Below are 15,605 nucleotides of genomic sequence, written 5' to 3'. Positions count from 1 at the left end.
GGCAGACATCAGAAGGAGCTGGCAGATGGTTCAGGCAGGCTGTTGCATGTCAACCCTCCAGAAGGCAAGAACCAACCTCAATTCAGTCTTCCTGACCTCCCAGTTTTTCCTGGACCCCAGCCCCATGTGACCCTCTAGCCCTGTGAGCCTCTAAAAGATCTTTATCCATTTGTTGCCAAACAGGAGAGACCCCCCCCCCCCCCCCCCGCCCCATGCAGGACTTGCATATAGAGAAGCTAGAGCCAGGTGCCTTCATGGCCTGGCCAGGCTGGAGTGGGTGGAAACCAAATGGCCCCTGTGCAGGGCCCCACACGTTTAAGGCTGAGGATGCCCCGGCCCTCCCTCAAGTTGTTTCCTCTAGGTTTTCTTGGCCCAGCAGTGCCCAACCACCCCCTCTCCACCAAGGCTCACTCACTGCAGATTCCACCCCACCCTGCCCCCTTCATCCCAGCAATGCTGGCGGGCCCTGGCTAGTACCTAGGATGCTGAGAGAAAACAGAAAAACATAAGGCCTGAAATGGTGGGAGCTGGTTGAATTGTCTTTATTAACAAACGGAGATCTCCAAGGCCACTACATTGAGGAGTGGTGGGGGCAGGGAGGGGCCGGGGCTACTTGCTGCTCACACTATATACAGATGCAAGCAAGGGGGTATGGAGGGTGAGAGCTCCCTGCTCCCTCCCTCCACCAGGGAAGGGCAGAGGCTAGAAGAGACAGGGGTTGGAAAGGGGTAAATGTTTTGGCTGGCGGGGTCCCCCCTCCATTCCCTGGGGTTTGGGGGGAGGGGAATCATTAAAGTGCTTTCAGAAAATGAGGAAATGGTCCCTGCCCCTGGAGTGGCTGGTGACCCCCCTAAAACCTAGGGCCCAGTGACCCCCCCCAGGGTCTGGTACATTCAAGGGGGGAGCCGGCTCCCCTGACGTGCAAATAAAGGGGCCCAGGGCCCTGCCGAGTCAGCAGCAGTGGGGTATGGGGTCCAAGCCCCAAGCACTCTCCTCTCAAGTGGAGAAGGGGGGGTGGGGCTAGGCCCACTCAATTCCTGGTAAGGGGAAGCTGTGCCTCTCCCCAGAAGTTGGGACAGGCACAGTTTTGGGGAGAGAACATGTTGGGGAAGAGGATGGTCACGTGATCACAAAAGCATCAGGGGTCAGAGGTCACGTTCCCAGCAGGCTCCAGTGAATCAAACCAGTAAAAGCAAAGCCCAGGGAGGGAAAAGAAGGGCGGCCCGGGAAGTCTGGTTGTGGGGGGGGAGAGCTGGTCCACGTGGGACAGCCCCGTCCAGGGCCCCGTCACCAGTTCATGATGCAGTTACGGTTCAGGGTCATGAAGTAAACTTGGCTGCTGCCCCCGGAGCGGACTGAGGCAAAAAACACCTGGGTGGGGTAGGAGCAGAGGTCACCAAGGGATGTGGGGTGGGGGGAGCGTCTCAATTAACTGGGAGAAGGGAAAAGAGAGAGAGAGCGAGAAACTGCAGAATGGAGTCCCTCAGAGTGCCCCCCATCCCCTCCGAAAGGCGGGAACACCTGGGGAAGTGGGCAGCAGGCAGACCTCCCGGGTGAAGGAATCTGGAGAGTCCTCAGAGAGGGAACACGAGGGAAGGGCAAGCTGTGACCACACAGTGCGCTCCCTAGAGACCTCCTTTCAGGAAGACCCAGAACCACCCCTCCCCCAGCTCTGCCCAGGGGCCCAGGTCCTGGGGGTCCACCCAGTGCAGGAGCCTGGGCCCCTTGTCATTCCCACCTTGTCGTTCCGCTCACACAGGAACTTGAGCCTCTGGGCTCGTTTGTGCATGAAGACCCCGTCTAGGTGGCCCGTCTCCACGGAGCGGATCTCAATGGCTTTCTCACCCCAGCCCATGATCTGGTTGGAGCAGATATAGGCTGGGGGGGAAGGGAGTGGAGAGGCAGTGAGTGGGCTGCAGCCCAGCTTGGTCGGGGACACAGGCTTGGAGGGCGGGCACCTCACTCACCCACAGAGGTGGGCATCTCGCCCCACTGCAGCACCACGTCCTTAATGATCCGCCCATACGTGTTGACATAGACGCCCTCGTCCTCGTAGCACAGCAGCATCTCCATGCCATCCGTGTTGGGGAGGAAGATGATGGCGTGGGGCGTGATCTGGCTCTGGATCTGGGGAGGAGAAGGTGGGCTGGAGGCCCCGAGTCTAGGGCACAGACTGGTGGCCCCAGTCTGTCCGCAGCCCTGCCAAGCTTACGTGCACAGGGATGTAGATGTCATAGCTGTTCCCCGAGTCGACATCCACAGCATGGAAGCCGGCGCTGGAGCCATAGATGACCTTGAGCCTCTGTCCCTCCTCTACCGTCAGGTCCACCAGCAGAGGGCGGTGTGGGAGGTCAGCAAAGGACTATGGAGGACAGAACAGCTCAGGGGACGCGGGTGGAGGAGCCAGACCTCGGAACAGTGTTGGGGGCTGAGGCTGGGGTTACCTTGAAAGCCATGAATTTGTGGTAAGGTTTGGGGGCCCAAGCATACACCTCCACAGAGTTCTTCAGGGCAATGACCAGGAATTTGATGCGTTCATATTTCACTGGGGGCAGGAAAGAAGAGGGATGCAGAAACTTCCCTTCTTGGGCTGCAGCCCCTCCCACAGGTCTGTCTATACCCCCAACTGTGTGCCCCCCATCTCTGGCTACAAGGCTTTCTTAGCCCAGGCCCCTGTTTCTTTCTCTTCTCATAAACAAATGTGTAGCCACTGTGTCGTGACCTCCTCACCAACACGGTAGTGCCCGCAGCCCTCCATGTCCCCCACAGTGGTCCAGCCCTGCTTCTTCTCCACTTCTGGGTCATTGTGCAGGATCTTGTTCCGGAGCCAGGACAAATAATATACCCGCAGTTTGTTCCTTTTCCCTGAGGGACAGACACACACACACCCCTCATCGGAGGTCCAGCTTCTGCCTCCCCGCCGTCCTTCGTGTGCGAACCACGAGGGGTGAGAAAGTGCGGCCCCACCTTCCAGCTCCTGGACCACGGCTGCCCTCCTCCCAGACTGAAGATGATGACGGAGGGCCCAGGGGCTGAGCCCTCCTCCCGGCCCTGCCCTCCACACACACCTGAGATGGTGATGAGCAGGTTGAGTCCCTCCAGCACATCCATTTGCTGGAAGCGTCGCCGCCCGATGAGTCCATACACCTTGCCCTGCCCACTTCGGTCCAGCAACATCAGCCCATTCTCCGTGCCCACCAGCAGGTTGACCCCTGCAATAGGAGCCCTTGGGCAGATCAGAGGCAGAGCCAGGCCCTCGCCTGACCAGGAGCACGGGGGCACACCAGGCCCCTCTTTTCCTTCCCGGTCCTGGCTTACCCCAAAGGGCCGCACAGAGGATCTCGGAATTGAACCGCTTCTTGTACTTCCGAATCTCGGGGGTTTCGCTGTGGGCCCGGGTGTTGGTGGGGTTCACGTTGACCACAGAGCCTTTCCTCACGTCATACTGCAGCTGATCGAGCCGACTGCCCTCTCCACCCACCAGGGCTGCCAGAAGGACGAGAGGAACGGGCAGTGGGCTGCAGCCCTCTCACCCCGTCTCTCTTTACTCCACACCCCAGAATACTCAGAACGAAAGGGAAAGACTGGAGAACGGAGGAGGCACCTGGAGGAGTTTAAACAGGGCCAGAAGGACTGGCACGGTCCTCGTTTTGTCATGCGAGTCCCTGGGCCACCACTGAGCATCTTTTCTCTTGGGTCAAGGGGGCCCCTTGGTGCCAGGGCAGGTTCAGGCCACAGGGGAGGCCGTGACCACTTTGTGAAGCCCAGTCATCAGAGGCCCACCCGTGCCCATCTCCAGATCTCTCGTCTCACCTGTGATGGGGATGGTGTCCCCACTGCCTCCAGGCTGGTAGATCCCCAGGTCCACAAACATCGTGAACGAGCTCTTGCCAGGGGCCTTTACCAGCCCACGAGACTGGTACTGCGGGGTGGGGGCGGCAGTGAGGCAGACACACCAGACCCCAGCCCTTGCCCTCCCCCTCCTGTTGTACCCTGCCCAACCAGCTCCCCGGGGCTCCACCCTGCTGACCGCAGCGCCCCCAGCACCCCTGGGTCTCCTGCCCACGGCCAGTGATCTCTCCTCGCCCTGTGGAGCCACCTTCACTGACTTACATCACTGCCTCCATCCTTCAAGGGGGGGCTTTGACCTTTGCTGCTCTCGGTGGGCGAGTGGCTGGGTTGGACCACATCTGGCAGGTTCGTGTAACCGTTGCTATCAGCGTGCAGCAGGCTTCGCTCCTCTTCAGGGGTCTAAAGGAACAGAGAAGGGGGCCAGTGCTGGGGCCAATGAGGCGCATGGCAGGCTGGGGAAGAACGGGGGGGCCCACTCACGCGCTGGACCACCATGGTGCCACCCCCGTAAGGGGTCTGGGTCCCGGCTATCTCCTCCACGTCATGGACCACCATGGTGCTGACGCTGTCTGTGTCTCCATCGCTGCTACGGGAGAGAGGAAGGTCAGGAGGCCCTCCAGGCCCTGCCTGCTACCCAAGTGCTACCCGAGTGCCACAGGGAGCAGACAAGAGCCGGAGGACTGGTGCCTTCAGTGTCTGTTGGAACACGACGCACTCAGCCCTCACCCGGCGGCCCTTGCCCCCTGCCCAGCACTCGGGGAGGGCTGGCCGCACAGAGGCACCTGAAGAGGCCCCCCAACTGACAGGACAGTGAGAGAGAGCTGGGGACACCAGTCCCCAGCCCTGTACCCCGTTCTCTAGGGAAGGCGAGGAAGAACTGACCAGCAGTGATAGCCGGGGACCCTCCTCTGGGAAAAGAGAACCACTTTCCCTCAAGCTTGCTGCAACTCCCCCGCCCCCAGGATGCCCCATACCGGCCACCAGGGGTATCTCTGCTCCCCTCTGACGCCCCCAGGATGCCCCATACCGGCCACCAGGGGTATCTCTGCTCCCCTCTGACGGTTCGCCGTTGCTCTCCTCCTCGTCGTCCTCGCTGCTCTCCACCTCCTCGCTAGATGACGAGTAGTCCATGGCCTTCTTGGGAGGCCGGGGGGCCTCGTCCAGGGTCCGCTCTTTCAGCAATACAAAATCCTGCAGGGGAGGAGCTGCGTGAGGGGAGAGGCGGTGGTACGAAGGAGGCCAGAGGAGGGCAGGGCAACAGGAGGGGCTCCCGCCAGCAGGCCCCTGCTCACTAACCTCACCAATGGCTCGCTTATAGCTCTGGGAGAGGCCGTGGGGGAAGAAAGGCAGCCAGGAAGAGGCAGGAGAGAGGTTAAGAAAGGTTAGTAACTGAGAAGCGCGCCCCTGTTAGCCCACAGACCTTTCGGTCACAGATTAATGAAGGCCCTGACCCTGGAACCCAGCTCCCTGGGGCTCAAGAGGCTCCACATCGGCCCCAAAGCCCCAAACCGGGAGAAGGCAGGGCCGGAGGTGCCACCCGATGACTTACTGCGGGCCGGCCTGGCCGCGAGCGGTGGTCATCGGGCTTGGCTTTGTTCCCAGGGGAGAGCACGGGGGAGCTGTCCAGTTTGGAGGAGGCTAGAGGTGGCGGGGTGGGGGGAGGGAGGTCACTGACACCGGCACAGGGGGTGGCCTCGAGCCCAGCCCGGTCCCCACCCGGCCCCCGCCAGTCGAGAGCAGCCAAAGGCAGGGTCCACCCCAACGGAGGCTGCCGTGACGCCCGGCTCACATACCTCCCACCCGGTTCCGCTCCAGTGAGCCAGCCTGGGGGAGGCGCCCGTGAGAGGCGGGGAGGACGCTGTCCGAGCGCTCCCAGCCAGGGTCACTCCTCCTGAGGTCAGGGTTACTGTGGGAGGGGCAGAGGCAGGGTCAGGGAGACGGATGTCCCCGCCCGGGGATGCTGAGCTGCACCGCAGAGCGAGCCATCACCAGGGGGAAGCAGGTGGCAGAAGTGAGGGTGGGAGTGAGTAGTGGGGGGACAACTCCATTACCTACAAGCGTTGGGCGGGCCAGGGGGCTGAGCGGGGGGCCCTGGAGGCTTGGGGTTGCCCCGCTCTGCCCGCCTTTGCAGATAGATTTGCCAGGCGGAGTTGCTGCGAGGTCTGTGGAGGGAGCACAGGGGTGCCGGGGGCGGGGGCAGGGAGGGGGCTGAGGTGACTGGGTCGGGGCTTGCCCACCCCTAGGCGGGTAACCTGGCAAACTTCCCTCCGCCCCCCACGCCGCTCCCTGGGCTGCCGCCCGCCCACACCCAGGGGTTACCTGGCACGGACAGCCTGGGCTGGCCGGGACCCTCCAGCCCCACTGGTGTTAAGAGCAGTGGCGATAGATGAGGTCCTCTGAGGCACCTGAGGACAGAAGAAAGGAGTCAGTGCTCTGTGCTGGGCGCCTGGCGGACACTTGTCCTCATGGAGACCGTGGAAGGGGCTCTCCCCACCTTTATGGAGAAGCAGACTGAGATCGGGGAAGCTAATGGATTTGTCTGAGGTCACGAAGCTGGGAAACAGCAGAACTGGGATCTGACCCAGAAAGTCTGGCCCCTGGTGCTCCCCAAACACCGTGGGCACTCTTCCACTCCCACACACACCATGGAATCACCGGGACACACTCGGGTGGCGGCCCGCCCACCAGACATTAGGGTAACACCTGCAGGACGCGCCGTGCTAGACGCCTCACCCTTGTGTTCCCTTCCAACCCCGAACTCATGTCCACCTCGCCTGCTGCCCACTCGACCTCCGTTCCCCTCCCTTACTATTTCTCTGCCCTTTTCCGGCTCAGCAAGGCTGTCCTTACCTTGGGAGGGGCCTCATTATCAGGCCGGACCCAGGCTGGGGGGTTCGGGCTGGGGCCAGGCCCTTCGGAAGTGGGGTCTGAGTTCTGGCGGATGACGGCTCCTCGGGCACTAGGCGTGGCAGTGGGTGCGGGCACGGCGGGGTCGGGGTCGTGTGAGGCTGGGAAGGCAGCCAGGTTTCGGGTGGGCTGGTCCTGCAGGGACTGGGATCGGGGTACAGGCGCTGCATATGGCTTCAGTGGGACCCGGTGTGCCACCAGGCTCTGCGGGGAGAGACCAGGGAGGGTGGGCTGCCTGCTCTGTAGCACGTCCCCACCTGGGAGCTGGGGCCTGGGCTGGGAGGAAGGGGCAAGTCAAGCCTCTGGCTTCCAATTACCCATTGAAAGGGGCTCCTAGAGCCCAAGAACAGGTAAGACACGGAAACAGAAGTGTGCAGCCGCCTGTCTCTGCCCACGTATCCTGAGATCTGTGATCCCTGGCTAAGGGCGTGTGCATGTGTGTACACGAGATGTAGCTGTGCTGCGTGAGGCCCCCTGCGTCTGCGTGCTAAGACAGGAACAGGGAGAGACTCACCTTGTGTGGTCCCTCCTGGGGCTCCACCGGCCTCTGCATAGGAGGAGTTTGGGAAAGGGGTCCTGGGGGCCCAGGGGAGGCCTGGGGGACAGGGGGCTCAGGCCCTGTGCTGCCTGGCTTGGTCTTGGCCAAGGGAGAGTTCTGCTGCTTGTTCATCCTCGTTCTCTCTTCTACCTGTGATGCAAGAGGATGCCAAGCAGGACAACTTTTGTCCTGTTCTCAAAATCGAGGTCCAAACCTCTGCAGCCCTCCGCTTGCACTGCGTGCCCCTCTCCCCTGCCCAGCGCCCGCCTGTGCGGAAGGACCGTGCTTGCAGCTATCAGGCCCCAGGCGGAGGGAGTCTCAGGCAGCAAAGGAGGCAGTGAGTACCTCTCGGGCCCAGGCCGGTTTGTCGGCAGGGTTAATGCCCCGACCGTAATGGTACAGGGGCTTCCTGTCCCCGGGCAGGACTTGCTGCTGCTGCTGCAGGGACTTGAGGTAGGCGTGCTCCTGCTGCAGCTGCCTCTGCAGGCGCTCCGACTGCCGCTGCTCCTCCAGCTGCTTCCGCTTGTATTCCTGGGCCCAAGGGTAGGGAGAGAGGGCTCAGCAGGGTGCGGCCCTGGAAGCTAGAGCAGGCATGCCCTTCCTTTTCTCCAACTGCCTAGAGAGGCGATGTCTTCCCTCGATGCTTGGGTGAATCCCTTCCCCTGAAGGGTTCCCATCCCATTCCAGCAGAGACACTCTGAGTACGCATCTTCCCCGAGGAAGCTGGGGACCCCGTTACCAGTAGTAGGGCCTGTTCCTGGAGCAGCTGTTGCTGAAGGATCTCGAGCTGTCGCTGCTCCTCCTCTAGCCTGTGACGGATATACTCCTGGGGGGCGGGGTGGGGGGCAAAGGGCAGGGACAGAGGGAGAGGCAGAGAGGGGCGGCGGCGGCGGCGGAGGAGTTGGCGGACGGGGTCAGTGGGGTGAGGATGAGGAGGAGGCGGGGTAGAGTAATAGAGAGGCCGGGGTGGGGGTGGGATGAGCCCCGCAGAGGGCAGGGAATGAGGAGGAAGCCGGGGTGCAGGCCCCATGAGGGAAGGGGCAGGGGGCAGGGGGCAGGGGTGGGGCAAAGAGATGGGAATGAAGGCACAGAGACAGGAGGAGGGCAGGGAGCCAGGGTGGGGGGTTGAAGGGTTGGAGAAAACAGAGAGAAAGAGTGAAGCTGGAAAAGATAGGAGGAATCTCGGGGTAGGGGAAGAAGGGGGGAAGGGGACGGGGGAGCAGGGCAGGCAGGCAGCGGGAGCAGGAGGGGCGGCCCGGCGGGAAGGGGCGTGTCCGGGAAGGGGCGTGTCCGGTGTGCGCGGGGGGCGGGGCGCCGTACCTGCTCCCGCTCCGCCTGCCGCCGCTCCTCCTCCCGCCGCAGGGCCTGCATGTCCTCCAGCCGCCGCTGCTGCTCCTTCTCCTGCAGCTTCCGCTGCTCCCGCTCCCGCCGCTGCTGCTGTGGGTGCAGAGACGTGTGGCCTTAAGGGCTGCACCAGACACTGGGACGGCGCAGCCCCAGAAGGCGGACCCACCCCAGCCCGCGTCTGGAAAGCGGATCCCTACTGGACAGTGCGGGCTGGTCTCCATCTCACTGGGGATGGAGGTGAGAGAGCGTGGCTTCAACTTGTTTCTACAAACCTACCTACCCTCACATAAGAGCCCACGAGGGCTTGGCTTGCGAGAAACTTCTGTCTAAGGTGGCTGTGGGCTTCGGACTACAGCCGCTGAGAGGTTGACTGCTGCCCTTGGGCGGGCCGAACTGCATAAAACTGTCTCCTATCCACTCCTCCACCAAACAAACAAAACCTAAAGTCAACAACAACCTCCCCGTCGCCCAGCCCCACTCCTGGCCTCTCGAATCTCGGCCCAAAAGCCCAAAGGGAGTGGGCCGTAGTGCTAGCCCTCAGCCACCAGAGGGCACCAGGTGCCCATGCACAGAGAAGCAACTTAGGGACCTGGCCGGCATCCTTAAGTGAATGTGACCTGGGCTACATCACTACTAGGTCACATTCACTTAATAACTTTCACATTCTTTCTGCTTAAAAAAAAAAAAAAAAAAGAAAGAAAGAAAGGGAAGGGAAAGGAAGAAAGGAAAGAAAGAAAGACCACAAGCCCTAAGGATCCAGCAGGCCTGCTTCAGGAAACACCTTGGTAGACACAATTTTTGGTTACTCTGCTACCTGAATAAAGTATTTATTAAGAAGAATTTTTACTAGGTTTTCCTGCAAATCATTCTTTTTTTCAACAAAGATAGGGGCCTACTTTGGGGAGTAGTACATGGGCAGTGTGGATGCTTCCATCTATCACCTATTGCTTAGATAATTTTTAAATTAAGTTCAGCTCTCCATGAACTTTGGAATCATGTAATTGTTTCAACAAAAAACCCATCATTTAAGGCAAAATTTTAACCAATCTATACACCTCTTCTTCCCCACCATGCCCCCTCCAAAATAAATACATTTAAATATATATGCATACAAAGTATTTTTTAAGTTGATTTAAAAAACTGCCCCTATTTAAAAACGAGATTCTCAAAAATAAATAAATAAGATTCTCTATAAATTAAAATGAATTTCTCCCACCCACCTCCAATTAGTGCGATTGACAAGCCTGTACAAAGCAAATGTAAGCCCAAATAACCAAAAGTAAAAGGAGGGTCTTTAGAAGGATCTTCTTCATGTTCAAAGGGGGCAGCTGCTGGAGAGACCGATGCCCAGGGCACTGAAGTGTTCGTACACAGACCCCCAGCTCCCCTGGACTGAAGGTAAAGGAGCAGACAAACCCGGAGTGGAGGTTTACGTGCAGAAATGAGGAGGGGGGACAGTGTGGCTTTTCAGAAAAATCTCTGCTCTGAAGGGACGCTGATGGCACAACCACCCACATAGGGCTGGCGGGTACGCTTAACAGAGGACAGAGCCCTTCTATACAAATCTGAGAGCAAGAGGCTGGGAAGGCCCCACTCACTCCGTCTTTTCCCTGCTGCCCTAGGGGGACCAGGGGTAGGACCAGTAACCTGGTCAGGAGGCCCTTCCGGGAGGACCCCGCCCCCTCAATACCCTCCGCCCCTCTACGTGCCCCGCCCCCTCAACACCCTCCGCCCATCTAGTGCCCCGCCCCTTCAACGCCGAGCCCCGCCCCAACCCCACCTCCTCAACCCGCCGCCGCTCTTCCTTCTGCTCCTCGATGCGCCGCTGCCGCTGGTGCAGCAGGTGCTTGATGTGCGCCTCTGGGTCTCGCTGTTGCTGCTGCTGCAGCTGCTGCTGCTGCTTTAATGCCTCCGAGTTGCTCTTGTTCTCCTGCTGGAGCCGGAGGAACTCTCGGCGGAGGGTCGACTCCCCCGGCACATTCATGATGGAGCTGGGTCAGGACCGCACACGGAGGATCGGGGTCAGAGGCCACCCTCATCCCTGGGAGCCCTAAATGGGCGCTTCACCCGACCAGACCAGACGGTCTGCCTCTGGTCACTCCCGGGTGACCGGAGGCCTGCCCTCCCTCTGCCCCCTTTCAGGCCCTGATTCCTTTAACATCCCAGCCTGCAGCCCTGAATCCCCCTCACACACCTCTTGCTCATTCGTTCGTTCCGTTCCATCTCAGCACCCAGGGATTCCATCTTATGGGTCTACCTGTCTGTGCCCACCACCCCCAGACTGAGTCCCCAGGCCAAGGACCACTGTTGTCCCCGCAGATGGTAAGTGATGGTCCCCAACCTCCGCCTGCCAAGCCCACCTTGGCTCTCCTTCCTCTCCATGGCTGTCGTCTTCCTCTTCGCTGCCACTGTACTCATATTCTGTCTCCTCTGCAGGGGGGGAGATCACTGCTGTTTCTTCACCCAGTGCCCCAGACCCCACCCTGGGCTAGGGAAACCTTAGATGGGGATAACCAATAAGGTCTGTCTGGATGGCCACGCTCCTGGGTCCCCACCCGCCTCCTTGGAGCAATGGGGTGATGGTGGGTCTCAGGTTTGGGCCTGGACGCAGATGGGGGATTAGACCCCACCGTGGGCGGGATGTGGTGGGAGGTGTACATGCACTCACACATGCACATGCTCAGCACGAGCCCTCACGTGGAAGGCGGACTTAAATCAGGTGGTGACAGAGGAAAAACCACTCTGGGGTTGGAAGTTTGGGAAAGGAGATCTCCTTGGACAGGGAGAGCTGGGGCTGGAAGGGGGCCTGAAGGGGAGCCAGGAGGAGCCAGGGCTGGTGAAGAGGAGCAGGGGCTGTGTGTGTCCCAGACCCGCCACCTCCCCCAGCCCACTGACCTTTCTCGCCTCGTTTCTTCCGGGATCGGTCAATGTGGTCCTTGAGCTGGATGCGAACCTGCCGCTCGGTGGGCTGGTCGCGGATGAACGGGAACTTGAGCAGCTGCTCCGTCGGTGGGCGGCTCAGGTAAGTCTTGATGAGACACGTGTCAATGAAGTCGATGAACTTCTTAGACCTGGAAACGATGGTGGCTCACACTGGGAGGGCCCCCTCGGAAGGGGGGTGATTCCAGGAGGAAGGGGGGATCCACCCTGACTTCCCTCCTGTCTCCCCCGTATCCCAACACCAGGCTCCAGGCTCCCCAGCTGCAGTGCCGCCCCCGCCCGCCCCCTCTTCTCTGGTGCAGACCCAAGCCTGGCTGCAGGGGGTGAGGTGGAGGCCTTGTCCGACGGCCTCCTTCCTAGACGCCAACCCCCCAGAGACCTACCATTTCTTGGACTTGAGCCTGGGTGGCGGGTTCCGGGGGATGAGGAAGAGGGCTCGCATGGGGTGCATGTCACACAGAGCTGGCGCACGGAAGAGACGCAATCAGCCCCTCCCGCCTGGCCAAGGGCCTGGAGTCCTTCTCGCCACAGGCCTCCCGCGACCCACCTCCTCCCTATAGCTCTTTCTGGGCCCTCCCTTCTCTCCCAGGCTCCGCACTTACGGGGGGCTCCCTCTGCCATCTCGATGGCTGTGATTCCTAAAGACCAAATGTCACTCTGTGGAGGCAAGAGAAGAGGGACAGGTGAACGTTCCCGACCACTCTTCCTGGTCCACGCCCTTCCGGAGGCCCCTGTGCTCCAACCTGCGCTGTCCTCCAGCTCCCCCACCCTCCCCATCCGTACTTTCCTGCCCACAAAACGTTCCTCAACCTCTCACTGCTAACACGACCCTAGGTCGTCATTTTGCCCCCCAACCTGCTCAAGCTCCCCCTATTTTCAATCCACCCACTGCCCCCACCTCCTTCCTGCCCTTGGCTGCCTCCATGCGCCTACTCTCCGCTCCGTACCCTGTAATCGTAGGTGGCATCAGGGTTCTCATCGCAAGCGATGACCTCGGGGGCCATCCAGTAGGGGGTCCCGATGAAAGTGTTCCGCCTGCCCACGGTGCGGTCCAGCTGCGCGCTCACCCCGAAATCCACTGGGAGGACAGAGGGAGAGGCTGTGATGGAGCACCACGCCCGCTCCCTCGTCTGTGCTGGCGTACGCGAGTCCTACCTGGCCACTCCCGGCCATCTCTTCACCCCATCAACATCCCAAAGACCCTGACTTAGTCTTCCTGCGTCTGGGGGAAAAACCAAGGTGAAAGGACCAAGGGACAGCATTCCAGGCAGAAGGAACCAAACAATCCCATCTCCCCAGAGGGGCCTGCACAGCACCTGGGACCTAACAGGGAGCAGGCGAAACAAGTTCTTGGGTGATTTTCAGCAGAAGGAGAGGAGCAAACCTCCCAGCCCATGGGTAGTTGGACTTGAGCCACTGGAGGGAATGAATAAAGGGGCTCATTCCGTGCTGGAGGTCAGAAGGCGTCGGCGTACCTAGCTTGACCTCGGCATTCTCTGTCAGCAGCACGTTCTGCCCCTTGATGTCTCGGTGGATCACCTTGTGGGCGTGGAGATGGGCCAGACCCTGGGGCAGGAGAGGGGGAAGTAGCCTTGGTGTTAGAGGACAAGGATGCGAGCAGAGGGGAGGGGGAGGCATCAGTCTGGGCTGGGCTGAGGGAGCTGCCCCTCTCCACCCAGGAGCCCAAGTACAGGCTGAACTTTGCGGGGAGCTTCCTCAGAGTGGTGGCTCTGGAGAATCCAACTGCAGGGTTGCAGGTGGAGAAGGAGCAGTGCTGGGAAACAGAGGTGCCCATTTCCTCTGAGTGTTCTCCAAGGTTGGCACTCAGCCTCCACCCCCACCGGCATCAGGCCCTCTGCTCCTTCAAGAGGGCACAGTCTCCTTCCCCGTGCGTGCGGGGAGGGTCCACGTCCAGGGAGACGCTCCACAGGGGCTGGCTCAGGAGGAGGAGGCGGGGAGGGCCCTGGCACTCACCCGGAGAATCTCCCTGCAGATGTAGGCGATACAGTCCTCCTTCAGGGCGTTCCCTTTCGTGTTCTTCACCAGGTCTGTCACAGAACCAGCACCACAGAACTCCATCACCAGCTATGGTCCCAGGGAGGCACCGGAAGGAAAAGCATCTGTCAGGCAAGGCCTCCTTCCCCTGCCAGGCCCCTGGAGGAGGACTGGAGTCCTTGGGGCCAGAACTGGTATGAGCTGGAGAGCAGGGGCCATGAGACCGCTCATAAAGGCTACAGAACTTGCTGAGATTAGGGAGGAAAGCGGAAGGGGACACAGCTGGGAAAGACAAGGCAGGTGGGCTGAGGGAGGTGGTCTGGGTCCTGAGAAGGAGCCCAAGGAATCCCTAAAATTGTAGACAAAATGATGTGGGTTTGTGCATTTTCCTTGGGGAAGGATCCAAAACTTTCATCAGATCCTCACTGGGATCCATGAACCCAAAACGGTTAAGAACCACTCCTCTGGAGCAGGGGTCGGCAGTCTACGGCCAGGAAGCTAAGCGTGGTTTTTACATTTTTAAATGGTTGGAATAAAAAAATCAAAGAAAGGGGACTTCCCTGCTGGTCCAGTGGTTAACACTCCATGCTTCTACTGCAGGGGGCGCGAGTTTGATCCCTGGTCAGGGAACTAAGATCCCACATGCCACGGCCAAAAAAATTTTTTTAATTTTTAAAAAAATCAAAGGAAGAATCAGATGAAATTCAAACCTTAGTGTCTTACATAAAGATCTTTGGGAATCCAGTGACACTCCTATTCCCATGTATGCATTATCTATGGCTGAGTTGAGTAGTTGTTGGAAACTTTATGACATACAGAGCCCCAGATATTTACTAGCTGGCCCTTCACAGAAAAAGTTGGCCAATCCCTGACCGAGAGAGAAGAAAGGGGCTAAGAGTCAGAAGTCCCCAGGTCTGCTAGAGACAAAACAGTGCATGGGGCTACCAAAGAACTGCAGGAGGGAACCTGTGAGACTTCGGCAGAAACTCCGCAAACAGGCAGGGCCGAGGCAGGGAGATGAGAAGAGCTCCCGGCTGGTCTCCTCTAGGGACCCAGAGGCAGCGGCCAAAAAAGTCCCTGGGGATCAGTATGCCTGTCCAAATGTTTTCACTGTACATTTTCTAAAAGCCGCATCTAACGCAAAAATAAAATGTTGGCTGGGATACATACATTTGTGTGCACACTAGAGGTAATTTGCATATGGCCCGCATCTGGGGCCTCCAACTCCCACAGCAGAGCACAGGGGGAGGAGGGGAGGACGGTGTCCATCAGGTCCACAGCGGGGCACCTGGTCACTAGCGCTCAGCTTCTAGCCCTCAATGATCACCCACTACACACTACCTGACGTGTTACTCACCTTTCTGTGTGTGTGTGTGTGTATGTGTGTGTGTGTGTGTGTGTGTGTGTCTCCCCAAAAAAGACTAAGTGCCTTGGAGGCAGGGACCACAAGTCATGACTATCTGTGCAGGGTACACAGAGGGTGCTCAATAAGTACTTGTGTGGCAACTGCTGGGAGGGGGGACCTGGCATGAGCTCCAGCCCTGCAGCCATGGCTGTGCTCCCTTCTGCCCTCTCCTCTGTGCTGGGCTGAGCACCAGAAAGGGTGAGGCTGGGGAATCAGCTGGCACCAGTGCCCAGGCTAGGGAGGGCGATGACTCTTAGGCATGTTTGTGGCCAGGAGGGAATCTGGGGGAGGCCCAGAAGAGCTACAGCAAGCTGTGGCCGAGTAATCGCCCACAAAGTCTTGTGCACCTGCCGGGAGGGGTTCGGGTCTTGCCGACACCCACAAATATTTTAATGTGTTGCTTTCCCAGGAGCTGTGCACAAAGGCGGGAGAATGGATGGACTAACTGGGGGAGGGGCAGGTGGGCAGGCCAGGGGCGCTTCTCACCCAGAGCTGGTCGTCATTCCCCGGGGGGCTCTTCTTGATGAAGGCCCCGTAGTAGGTGGCGATGTTGCGGTGGTGAGAGTATTTTTTCAACATGTTGATCTCCTGTTTGATCTCTTCCTCCTCATCCTAGGTGAA

The 15,605-nt window shown here is 59.6% G+C and overlaps 1 protein-coding gene across 16 annotated transcripts in view; it reads right to left on the bottom strand.

Annotated features, from left to right (window-relative positions):
- Nucleotides 1–526: 526 nt before the first annotated feature.
- Nucleotides 527–15,605, bottom strand: part of MINK1 (misshapen like kinase 1) — a 50,846-nt gene continuing 35,767 nt past the window's right edge. Inside the window, exons 4-34 of one of the 16 annotated variants that reach the window (XM_057535598.1) lie at nt 15,471–15,596; nt 13,559–13,669; nt 13,060–13,150; nt 12,532–12,662; nt 12,187–12,241; nt 11,968–12,046; nt 11,540–11,715; nt 11,005–11,074; nt 10,425–10,635; nt 8,618–8,734; nt 8,037–8,123; nt 7,643–7,828; nt 7,274–7,447; nt 6,703–6,903; nt 6,172–6,257; nt 5,904–6,014; nt 5,646–5,758; nt 5,402–5,490; nt 5,149–5,172; nt 4,880–5,043; nt 4,333–4,438; nt 4,114–4,251; nt 3,814–3,922; nt 3,319–3,486; nt 3,069–3,212; nt 2,731–2,865; nt 2,445–2,545; nt 2,213–2,362; nt 1,968–2,127; nt 1,739–1,878; nt 527–1,371 (exon numbers count right to left, since the gene is read on the bottom strand). In XM_057535598.1, the coding sequence (XP_057391581.1) occupies nt 1,288–1,371; nt 1,739–1,878; nt 1,968–2,127; nt 2,213–2,362; nt 2,445–2,545; nt 2,731–2,865; nt 3,069–3,212; nt 3,319–3,486; nt 3,814–3,922; nt 4,114–4,251; nt 4,333–4,438; nt 4,880–5,043; nt 5,149–5,172; nt 5,402–5,490; nt 5,646–5,758; nt 5,904–6,014; nt 6,172–6,257; nt 6,703–6,903; nt 7,274–7,447; nt 7,643–7,828; nt 8,037–8,123; nt 8,618–8,734; nt 10,425–10,635; nt 11,005–11,074; nt 11,540–11,715; nt 11,968–12,046; nt 12,187–12,241; nt 12,532–12,662; nt 13,060–13,150; nt 13,559–13,669; nt 15,471–15,596 (3,837 nt within the window). In that variant the 3' untranslated portion in view covers nt 527–1,287. Of the gene's footprint in view, nt 1,372–1,738; nt 1,879–1,967; nt 2,128–2,212; nt 2,363–2,444; nt 2,546–2,730; nt 2,866–3,068; nt 3,227–3,318; nt 3,487–3,813; nt 3,923–4,113; nt 4,252–4,332; nt 4,439–4,879; nt 5,044–5,148; nt 5,173–5,401; nt 5,491–5,645; nt 5,759–5,903; nt 6,015–6,171; nt 6,258–6,702; nt 6,964–7,273; nt 7,448–7,642; nt 7,829–8,036; nt 8,124–8,617; nt 8,735–10,424; nt 10,636–11,004; nt 11,075–11,539; nt 11,716–11,967; nt 12,047–12,186; nt 12,242–12,531; nt 12,663–13,059; nt 13,151–13,558; nt 13,670–15,470; nt 15,597–15,605 lie in introns of those variants that run through there. The other 15 variants (XM_057535596.1, XM_057535594.1, XM_057535595.1 and 12 more) reach the window with 15 other exon arrangements.

Source organism: Balaenoptera acutorostrata, chromosome 20 (assembly GCF_949987535.1).
Source record: "Balaenoptera acutorostrata chromosome 20, mBalAcu1.1, whole genome shotgun sequence".
NCBI lineage: Eukaryota > Metazoa > Chordata > Mammalia > Artiodactyla > Balaenopteridae > Balaenoptera > Balaenoptera acutorostrata.
Note: the sequence above shows the minus strand (reverse complement) of the source record. Positions and strands in the feature narration are given on the sequence as shown.